We start from the raw sequence: 10,302 nt of genomic DNA, 5'->3' as shown, positions 1-10,302 counted from the left end.
AGAAGCATGATAAATAGTTTAAACTGACGAAGGATGCGTCGGGGTAGATAAAGGGCGAGCCCATTGATGAAGTGTGGCGTGGCTATTCGAGTGCTTGCCTATGGTTGTTCGGCCAACACCATTGCTGACTATGTCCACATTGGGGATGATTTAATCGTGTAGGCCGCTCGGAGATACACACAAGCCGTGCATTATTGAGATCTATGGGGCAGAGTACTTGAGGGAAACCAATGATGAAGACACCGAGAGACTATTGTTTTTGAGTGTAAACCGAGGATGGCATGGGATCCTTGTACAATCGATTGCATGCACTGGACATGGAAGAATTGTCCAGCGATGAAAAGATCGGTACATAGGACACTCCAAAGATCCAACAATCCTTCGAGGCTGTTGCAACAGAGGGTCAGTGAATTTGACATTCATATTTTGGATTGCCTGGCTCCCGTAGTGACCTGAATGTGCTGTTGAGATCACCACTCTTCAATAGGCTTGTTGCAATCCTTGCAACTACATTGTCAGTGGTCAGCAATACATGATGGGTTACTACCTCGCAGATGTCATCTATCCTTCATGGGCCATATTTGTGAAGACAATCATGTGTCCTCAAGGTAACAAGAGATCCCACTTTGTAATGCGTCAAGAGTCAGCAAGGAAGGATGTTGAGAGTGCTTTCGATGTGCTTCAGAAGCGCTTAGCCATTATTTGTGGCCATGTCGAGTATTTGAACCTACAAGTCTTATGGCTAATAATGACATGTTGCATCATTTTGTATAATATGATCACTGAAGATGAGAGAGGCATGACCGAGAACTTTCGGTACATAACCAATGAGGATCCTATTGAATCGGAGCACAGAGATTCCTCGCAGTGCACTGAAATTCCTCGCAGTGCACTGAAATTCCTCGCAGTGCACTGAAGCATCCAGAACCGAGAAACTCATACTCAGCTCCAAGGTGATCTTGTTGAAACTTGATTGTTGTGCTTTTATCATGCTCTTTACTTCATTGGACCCTTTTGTGTGTTTGAGTTTGAATAATTTGATTTGTAAATTTGTAATATTCATGAATTGTGTGAATTTTTGTTATATTAAGTTTGAATTTAATATGTGTGCAAATACTATGTAATTGAAAGTAGCACGTAAACAAAAACATAGAAGAGTTGACAAAGAAATATGTTTTAGGGAGTTAAGTTTTAGGAGTTTGGCTAGGAGTCTTTTTTATTTAACTCCTCAAATATGAAGAGTTAAGATATAAGAGCCATTTGGGGGCTAAATTATAAATTATAAGAGATCGGCTAGAGATGCTCTAAGTCAACTAGCAGTTATCTAGTGCCAATTTCACCCGACTCATATAGCATTCAGAAACATGTATGGAAACACATTTCCAGTAAAAGAATCAAAAACATGTTAGGTGCATCACAAAGCCGATTGGACTGGACTTGGATTCAAGATTGGACACCAGTTCAGCTGGAAAGGGCACAACAACTTGACACTAGTAGTACAGACCTGCAAAGTAGATGGATCACTTTGAGTTTGAGGTGGAGAATCTCTCGACGCCGGAGCCACGCTGCAGCCTGCATAGGCTGTTTGACAAAGCGAGGTCAAATGGTGTGGCCCTCTTTTCCCCACTCCAACCCAGCGATTCCTCAAGTTTCAGCGATTAGGTGGGCAGGAGGCGACGCAGGTGCGATGTGATTAGTTAGGGTCATTCAGCAGCTTGCGTACTATTTTCTCGCTGGTGACCATTAACTAATCGCGTGCTTTTTCGGAAACTGTTAACTAATCCATCGCCTGTCTCATCGCCGCACCTGGAGAAGAAAAACGTACCTGTGTTCGTTAGAGCAAGTCCAGCTAAAAGTGTCCCAGGCGATCCTATCAGTGAGATCCTTAATTTTCTCTAAACTATGAAGGACTCAAATGCTTATTCACTCTGTCTGGTTTTTACTGTAAACAAACTGCAAATTGACCAGGAGTGTGATATTTTTTTTACTTCCTTTTTAAAAAAATCAGTAGGCAAGCCCTACACTTCAACTTCAGATAGGCTCTGCTCTTTGGACAAAAGATTATGGTGGCAAGCGATCTGCAAGCATTGAACATGTGACAGTGATGTGGCTCGCCTTGACTAGCAGTTGAGGCAGAAGAACAGAGCAAATCAGCAGATATGCAGTGCAGGTACGATTCAGACCTAATCCAAGGAGTTAAAAGGTGACAGGGACTGCACGCTTGGGGGTTTGATTCACGTTACCGACCAACCAAAATTGGTTAACGCCGTCTTGCTACTTCCTTCCTTGCCAAACCCAGCAGATGGGAGCAGCACGGAACTACAGGTTGGATGGGAGAAGAGTCCAACTGTCCAAGAGATTGGAGACAAAGGTTGGTACATCACTGCCCATACCAGCAAGAAACCTACAGTTCAGAGTAAGTAGCAGAAAGTAGGAAACTATCTGCCGCAATCCCGTGAAAGAATACAATCTGCCACTTACCAAACACGTTTTGCCGCCTTAGATTTCACTCCCTCCATTGCAAAATGTAAGACGTTTTCTACGCCCTATGCAAAACCAAAAAACATCTTACATTTTGTTACGGAGGTAGTACCTCTAGCGTCCTCATTTACGATTGCGCATCAGGCAGATGATAAACGTTGTGTAACTTGGGTAGAAAGTGATGCAGAATCTTTTACCTGTCGTGCGTTCAGATTTGCATATGTAAGCTAACAACAAAGTGTGTCTATCACCAGGGCTTATTTTCTGATCCTGTAACGGAAAAAGGTAGGAGTACCAAGGCATGCCATGTTACCTTGCTCTTCATGACTAGAGCGCAACTGTTAAAAGAATCCACAGTAAGTAAATCAAACGATGTATTGCTTTCAAGGAGTCGAATGGCATCCCTTTCAGAGTTCAGACAAGTACTGATGCAGTAAAGGTTCGTTGAAACATGTAAAGAAAGGCCAGCACTCCCAAATCATCTTCTGATAACAAGGAGTGCTTCTGCCAGATACAAATGAATTTAGGAATCAAAGAATGACACGGGTACCAAAATTCTCCTGCCCTCTAAGAACTCTATATACAGACTGAAAAATAGACTCTGAAGTCTACTTATTAATAGTCTGAAGTAACTAAGAGCTGGAATTTTCTTTCAGTCTGCAAGGGGCTGACTACTCTGTGGTGGTGGATCTTGTGTCATCGGTGATGGTAGTGGCGGTCGCAGTAGTATGGCTCGGCTCGCCAGTGAAGGACGAGGTGGCGGAGACCGCGATCGAGGGCTTGATCTGCTCGAGCTGCCGCAGTACCTGCTGCGCCTCGGGCCGTGCCACGGACGAAGGATCGACGCAATGCAACGCGAGCTTCAGCGTCTTCACGAGCTCCTCGCCGGTCTCCGAGCCCGTGGCCGCGTCCTTCATTAGCTCAAGGTCGAACACCTCGTTGGTCCACTCCTCCTCGACGACGGAGGCCACCCACTGCGGCAAGTCGAGCCCGTTGGTCGTGTCCCCTGGCGACTTGCCGGTGAGGAGCTCGAGCATGATCATGCCCAGGCTGTAGATGTCGGTCTTGGTGTTGGCCTTCTTCAGCTTGGAGAGCTCGGGCGCGCGGTAGCCGAGCGCGCCGGCCGCGGCGACCACGTTGTTGTTGGCCGCGGCGCTCATGAGGCGCGGCAGGCCGCAGTCGGCGATCTTGGCGTTGTTGTCCTCGTCCAGGAGGATGTTGCTGCTCGTCAGGTTGCCGTGCACCATGCTTGCATCGGTGTGCAGGTGGTGCAGCCCCCGGGCCACGCCCACGGCGATGTTCATCCTCGTCGACCAGCTCACTGGTGCGCTGTCCGGCGCGCGAGCTGCAGTGCAAGAACAGTGGGCATGGCAGAGTTGTGGTCAGAACACAGAATGAAACAAGGCAAAGCTAATGGTGTAGTAAGAGAGCACCGAAGAAATGTGGTTACCATGGAGGAAAGAGGCGAGGTTGCCTTTGGTCATGAAGTCGAACACCAGGAGCTTCTCGCCCTTAGGGCCATGGTAGTAAGCCCTGAGGGAGAGGAGGTTGGGGTGCCGGAGCTTGCCGAGCGCGTTCACCTCCCCCTCGAACTCCTTGCTGCTCTTGGCGATCTTCTCCCGGAGCCGCTTCACCGCCACGTAGCTGCCGTCCTCCATGGTCGCCTTGTACACTGTCCCGTACGTGCTCTTCCCCAGGATCTCCGCGGTCGCGCAAAGTAGGTCATCCGCCGTGAACGAGAGGGGGCCGTCAAAGTGGACTAGCTTGCCACCGCCGTCCCCGTCGGCGTCACTTCCCTTGCCGGCGACCGTGCCAGGCTTCCCGGCATCCTTGGTTGCCGTGCCCTTGGTGCCCTTCTGGGAAGGTGCGCTGTCCTTCTTATCTTTCCTCCAGAAGATGAAGACGCAGCAGAAGAGGAGACCGAAGAGCAAGCAGATGCCTCCGACTGCAATGATGAGCTCCTTTCTGTTGAGCCTCCGGGTCGGCCGCTGTGACAAAGGGAGCGGCGGAGACGCCATGGTCGCCGGAGAAGAAGCGGAGGTGCAGATATCGGAGCCATTGAACCCACACAGCTGAAGGTTTCCTACGAAGGAGCTGGAATTGAACCTGTTGGAAAGAACCACAGGCACAGGGCCTGAGAGGTTGTTGTAAGACACATTGAAAGAGTTGAGATTGGCAAGGCTGCTCAAGGACCCTGGAATCCCTCCCGTGAGGTTGTTCTCGGAGACGTCGAGCAACGACAGCCTTGAGAGGTTCCCGGTGGCCGCCGGAATTTCCCCGACGAGGGCATTTCTCCTCATGGACAGCTTGGTTAGGTTCTTGAGCCCGTCAATGGCTTCAGGAATGTGACCTCCAATGCCATTGCCATCGAGCTTGATCTCTACTAACGAGGTAACGTTGAAGAGTGAGACAGGGAGGCTACCACCTAAAAGATTGTCAGAAAGGTCCAGAAATTGGAGCCTTGAGAGGTTCCCAATCCCATCAGGGATGCTGCCACTGATCAGATTGCTGCTTAGAGACAGACCACGGAGCATCCTGAGATTGCCAATGGTGGATGGCATCTCGCCAGTGAGATTGTTATTGTTGAGGCTAAGGGACTCGAGGAAACGGAGAGAGGTGAGACTGGCCGGCACAGCACCGGAGAGGTTGTTGTGCGCGAGGTCGAGCCTGTAGAGCCTGGTTGCATTGGCGAGAGAGGAAGGGATGGTCCCGGAGAGCGAGTTGCCGCTGAGGTCGAGCGTCTGGAGGAAGGCGCACCCGCCGAGCGCCGGCGGCACGGCGCCCGCGAAGCGGTTGTTGAAGAGGTAGAGGCCGCGGAGGTCGCGGAGGAAGCCGATGGCGGCCGGCACCTGGCCGCCGAGCGCGTTGTCGTGGAGGCTGAGCTTGCGCAGCGCGGTGAGCTGGCCGACCTTGTCGGAGAGCGCGCCGGCGAGGGCCTTGAACGGCAGCTGCAGCGCGACGACCTTGCCGCGCGCGCACTTGACGCCTGCCCACTCCCCGGAGCAGGCGCCGAGGCCCGTGCCGTTCCAGCCGCGCAGGAACCCCCGCGGGTCGACCAGCGCCTGCCGGATCGCCTGCAGCCCCTGCAGGTCCGCCTGCGCGATCACCACGCCGTCCGAGTCCGGCGACGCCTGCCCGCGCGCCGGTGACGCCGCGTGCAGCAGGAGGACCAGCAGTGGCAGCGCGAGCATGACGCCTCTTGGCCCAACACTGCACCGGTTGCTCCTCCACACACCCATTGGGACTAACAGCTAGCTAAGCAAGCTCTGCCACTACTAGCTCTAGGATCTAATCCAAAACAAACGCAATGCAATGCAATGCAGCTGCGATATGTGTATCCTCGTACCTAGCTCGGTAGCTAGGCGCTGTTTTTGACGAGTTGTTGGTGCGGTGGGAAAAGCAATAGTGCTGGACTCTATATATGCAAAGCCGGCAGGTGAGAGGAAAGAAAGGAGGGAATATAATTAGCCGAAGGGATTCAAGCATCCAGATGCGATGCGCTAAGCAACGGCTAGCTCGTCGTGCTCGTGCCGCTGCCACGGCAGCGACCAAGACTAATTTAAATTAGCTTGTACTCCTACGGCTACGTAGTGGTTGTGCTCCTACGTTGAAGGCTCAAGGGCAGACCGGCGCTACGGTGCGTGCGGGCCCGGAAAGAATCCAATCTCTATGCCATTCAGTGCAGCCGCAGGGCCGTACCCTGCCTGCGACGCCAACGGCTATGTCAGCAGCAGCGATCACGTGCGTCGGGGGTTTTAATACATCGAGAGCAGCGGGTGAATTTATTGGCAGTAAAGAGGGATTTGGGAGGGAGGGGCAGACAGCAAACGGGTGCATGGGGAAGGGGCACTCGGGGTGTCGGCCAGCGACGTGCCGCTGGACGTGGATCCCCACGGCCGCCATGGCCCGCCGCGTCAGCGGCCGCGCGGCACGGCGGGTTTGGCGAGACCGGGAGACACCATCATTCTATTCATTTCGTGCCCGGAGAGATTTTGCTGGATCTTTGCGCCCAGGCTTTGTCAACTGCTCCCTGGTGGCTGGTGCTACTCCTGGTGGCCGGTGGTGCACCAAGCCACATGATGGACCATCATGTGGTACACTACTGGAGGAATGTGCGCAGCACGAGCACGGCTCAGGAGGAGGCCATGGCCGTGGGGTTGGTGCCCGCTGTCCCGTGGCCATCCTTCACTTTACTGTGCGCCTTTGACCCTGCCGGTGCTTCCCAACGGGCAGGTGCTGATACCTATGCACGCAGCATCCAACGGGTTCAAAAGATGAGTAGAAAGGGTAACTGAAAGCGGCGCCTCACTGCACTGCAAAGAGCTCCTCTGGGACTGGCTCTGGGCAGAAACGGAAAAGGAAGAATGATAGGACAAGCAAGTCACATCCCCCGGTTTCGATGGGAACGCCGGAGCTGGATGAGATTCCTTCTAATTCTAGTACTACTACTAGGACGTTGAAATGGCCATGGTCGTTAGCCACTATCACAAGTTTACATCTCCAAAGAATATCACAACTTCGTTCTAACCAATGATATCATGACTAACCAATGGCTTCTTAGGTTCTTATTGCGCTCCGTAGCTTCACAGCTCTTGGATCAAATAGGGAACCGACAGGACTTACGAATGATATGATCCATCAAAAGGCAAGAGAGATGAAGGCCCGGCTACAACGCAGGCAGAGGGCAAACACTAGCTGAGCAGGTGAGCATTCCAGTAGATCTTTGATAGTAGCTTCAAGCATAAAAGTATGCAAATATTTATACTGAATCAAAATCTGAATTCATCATCTATATCGGACAAGCTATCCGGGGGATCATACACAATCATATCAGGGAAAAGTTCCAGAAAATCTTGTTTTATCTTCTCCCTCAGCTCCGGGTATGGGATCAGGCCTTTCAGTATAACCCGGAATGGCAAGGACAGAGGTGGCTCCGGGGAGCTCCTCATGTCTTCGTAGAATTCCATTGCCAGGTCAATCAAGCCGGCATCGCAGAAGACTCGCACGATATCACCGTAAGTGTGCTGATCAAACAGCACTCCTTCAGACTTCAGATCTGCCCAGACCTGCCTTGTCTCGTCAACCTTCTTGTTTCTAGCTAGCATATGTAGCATGTCTCGGTACAAGTACATATCTGGCCGATACCAGATCTCTCTCCTCACAACGCCATATATCTGCAAAACACAAAAATGTTTAAGCTTACACGAGCCTACGCAAGTTCAAATATAAATTGTTTCTTCTACACTAATCTGCTCTAGGTTGCAGGTACATCCACCTATTAACCAAGGTAAATAATGAGACGAGACCATGTCCAACAAATGTACACGGCACTTCTTGCAACACAAATGCACGCTGCACAACTGAAATAGCTCAGCCTGTCCCCAGAAATGGAAATAAAGGGGCTGAGCTTCTCTATGATTGAGGAATTAGGATCTGAATAGATAATATAATAATTCTATTGCCAAGGCATCAAATATGCATTTTAACATCTATCAGTAAATGATTTGGTCATGTATGCCTTACTTTGGTCGCTTTGGCTATGTAGCAATGATTTGGTTTTTAATGACAAAAATGCTTCCTGAGGCTCAATGACTCTGGAGACGTGGAGTCCCACAAACATACGAAGGGCAACATCTTGTGCCTCCTGAGGTTCTTCAGCAATAGCTTGGTTGACTCGGCCACGCCTTGTCTGTCCTGGTGTGCAATCTGCATTTCTTGGTGTCTGGAGAGTATGCCGCGTCCTAGTCCCGCCTGCGGCCTTCTGCTTGCAGGCCCAAATTGAACTTCACTGGCGTGAGCCCTGCGTTTCTCTTGTTGTGGTCGGCACTAGCAAAGTGCCTCTCTAGCACACCTTCCCTGTAGTGTTGGAGTGATGACCTCCCGCTTTAGCTCTAGGAGGCTGCACATTGTTGTTGGGCCTCAGTTGTCTAATGTTCCGAATTAGAAGCTTGGATGTTATTTGGTCTTCTGTTGGGAGCTACCCACCCCATGGTGACCCTTCTGTGGTGCTCCTCCAGCTTAATCTTGAGGATGACCTTGTTAACGAGGTGCTGGAAGGTAGGGAAATCACAGGAGACAAATCGTTCTTTTAGTCTGGGATCCACCCCTTCAAGAACCTTGTTGTCTTATCCCTGACAGTTGCGATGAGAGCTCCCTCATAGCGCACCAGTTGAGTAAAGCAGCTCACATACTCCGATACAGACATCTTTCCCCCGGGTTACAGCCTGAAACTCATCCCTCTTTAGATCCAGCATGCACGCAGGGAACTGTGTGGTATGCAAGGCACTGGCGAACTCATTCCACAGGATGCCTTTTGCGTCAGTATGTGAAATTCAGCAAGTTCCCCACTAGTCTTAGGCCACACCTTTGAGCTGGTGTGCCGCTAATTTGAGTTTGAACACAGCCTGGCCCATTGCAGTTGGCTACATTAAGCTTCCTTTGTATGTCCTTTGGCCAATTGTCAGCATCCAAAGGGGCTTTCAATCCTTCAAAGGTTTAAGGCTAGGTCCTCCTGAACTCAGCCAATCTAGACAAGGAATCAGAGAGGGATGAGTTCCAGGCTCTGACCCAGAGAAAGATGTTACTCCAGAGTACTTGAGCCACTACTAAAGTGGCGGCCATGGGAGAGCTGACATCCCAACTGAGGCAGACAATAACGCAAGATTCTTGAAGGGACTGAATCCCGGACTTACGGACACACAGGCGTCCGACTATTTCGCCACCTTCCAGCACCTCGTCAACAAGGCCATTCCAAGAGAGATTCTAGGAGATGGCTTGAGTACCGCAAGCGCAGAGCACCGTGGCAGGGTCACCATGGGTGGGTAGCTCCTCATAGAATACCAACCAGTGTCCAGACTACCAAGTGTAGAATACTAGATTGCCGAGGCACAATAACAACCCTCCGCACAATTAATATAGGACTCCAAGAACTGAAGGCATGCTACAGCTGCGGGGTAGAGGGACACTAACTAATGCTTGCCCTCAACAAGTGAAACACCGAGCCCACACCGGCAAAGTTAAATCTAGGGTCTGCAACCAAGACGCCATAGGTGGGAAAGGGACAGACAACAGTGAATGCATGTCCTGCACCAGGAAAAAGAGAACATGGCCGAGTAAGCCACATCATTGCCGAACAACCTTAGGAGGCACCAAATCTTTCATTCGTATGTTTCCAGGAATTTACAGAAGTTGTATCACAGTGGACACTCACGGTTACACAGGCACGTGCACATCTAGGGCACCGGCATATGGCACATGGATGCATGATTGTGTACCAAGAGGGAAAGAAGATGGTCATTTTCCCAGGGTGGGTATGTTGGTGGTGCACCGGGCGTCGGTTCCTTTGAAGGTGGGTGGGTGTGATAACCCAACACTTTTAAATAAGACATGTGTAGGACAATAATCTCATATTGCTTAGGGAAATAGAACACCACCAACATATAAGGGCAAGAGCTCCATGGAAACTAACCATGAGTTAACCATTTGTTGAATTGACAAAAAAAAAGGTTACTTCCATAGTATGTCGCCAACCCTAGTAGGGTTAGGTCTACGCTAGTTTGGAACCTGGGCCATTACAAAAACTAGTTTGCCAAAATAAACCACCAAATCCTTGAATTATGTGAGATGTAAATATACAATCGAAAGTCGTAACCCCAATAAATTCAAAGTTTGGGATGTCAAAAGCCAATACAATTTAGTGTGAAGGAATGATGAATATGTTTTCATTAGATGTACAATATCATAGTATTGGCCATGAAAACCCAAAGTTCAAGTGAGAGGTGAGATCACCACACCAAGACATGCTTGATATAAATGGTAGCT

General features: G+C 50.3%; 2 protein-coding genes across 2 annotated transcripts in view; both read right to left on the bottom strand.

The window, feature by feature from the left end:
* Nucleotides 1-2,838: 2,838 nt before the first annotated feature.
* On the bottom strand, nucleotides 2,839-6,087 carry LOC123085615 (probable leucine-rich repeat receptor-like protein kinase IMK3). The gene is made up of 2 exons (XM_044507277.1): nucleotides 3,932-6,087; nucleotides 2,839-3,826 (listed from the first exon to the last, which is right to left on the bottom strand). Exons 1-2 carry the CDS (start codon nucleotides 5,718-5,720, stop codon nucleotides 3,153-3,155), a joined length of 2,463 nt encoding a protein of 820 aa, XP_044363212.1. The 5' UTR covers nucleotides 5,721-6,087; the 3' UTR covers nucleotides 2,839-3,152.
* A 1,138-nt stretch (nucleotides 6,088-7,225) lies between these two features.
* LOC123085616 (pentatricopeptide repeat-containing protein At1g62350) overlaps nucleotides 7,226-10,302 on the bottom strand; it is a 9,606-nt gene continuing 6,529 nt past the window's right edge. Inside the window, exon 3 of the mRNA XM_044507278.1 lies at nucleotides 7,226-7,655. Coding sequence (XP_044363213.1) covers nucleotides 7,251-7,655 — 405 coding nt within the window. The 3' untranslated portion in view covers nucleotides 7,226-7,250. The remainder of the gene's footprint in view (nucleotides 7,656-10,302) is intronic.

This window comes from Triticum aestivum, chromosome 4A (assembly GCF_018294505.1).
Source record: "Triticum aestivum cultivar Chinese Spring chromosome 4A, IWGSC CS RefSeq v2.1, whole genome shotgun sequence".
Classification (NCBI taxonomy): Eukaryota; Viridiplantae; Streptophyta; class Magnoliopsida; order Poales; family Poaceae; genus Triticum; species Triticum aestivum.
The sequence above is the reverse complement of the archived record's forward strand: the minus strand, read 5'-3'. Positions and strand labels throughout refer to the sequence as shown.

Coding starts and splice junctions, on each gene's coding strand:
- LOC123085615 (XM_044507277.1), bottom strand. CDS start 5,720: ATGGGTGTGTGGAGGAGCAACCGGTGCAGTGTTGGGCCAAGAGGCGTC. Junction 3,827..3,931: donor CCTCGCCTCTTTCCTCCATG/GTAACCACATTT, acceptor CTTGCACTGCAG/CTCGCGCGCCGGACAGCGCA.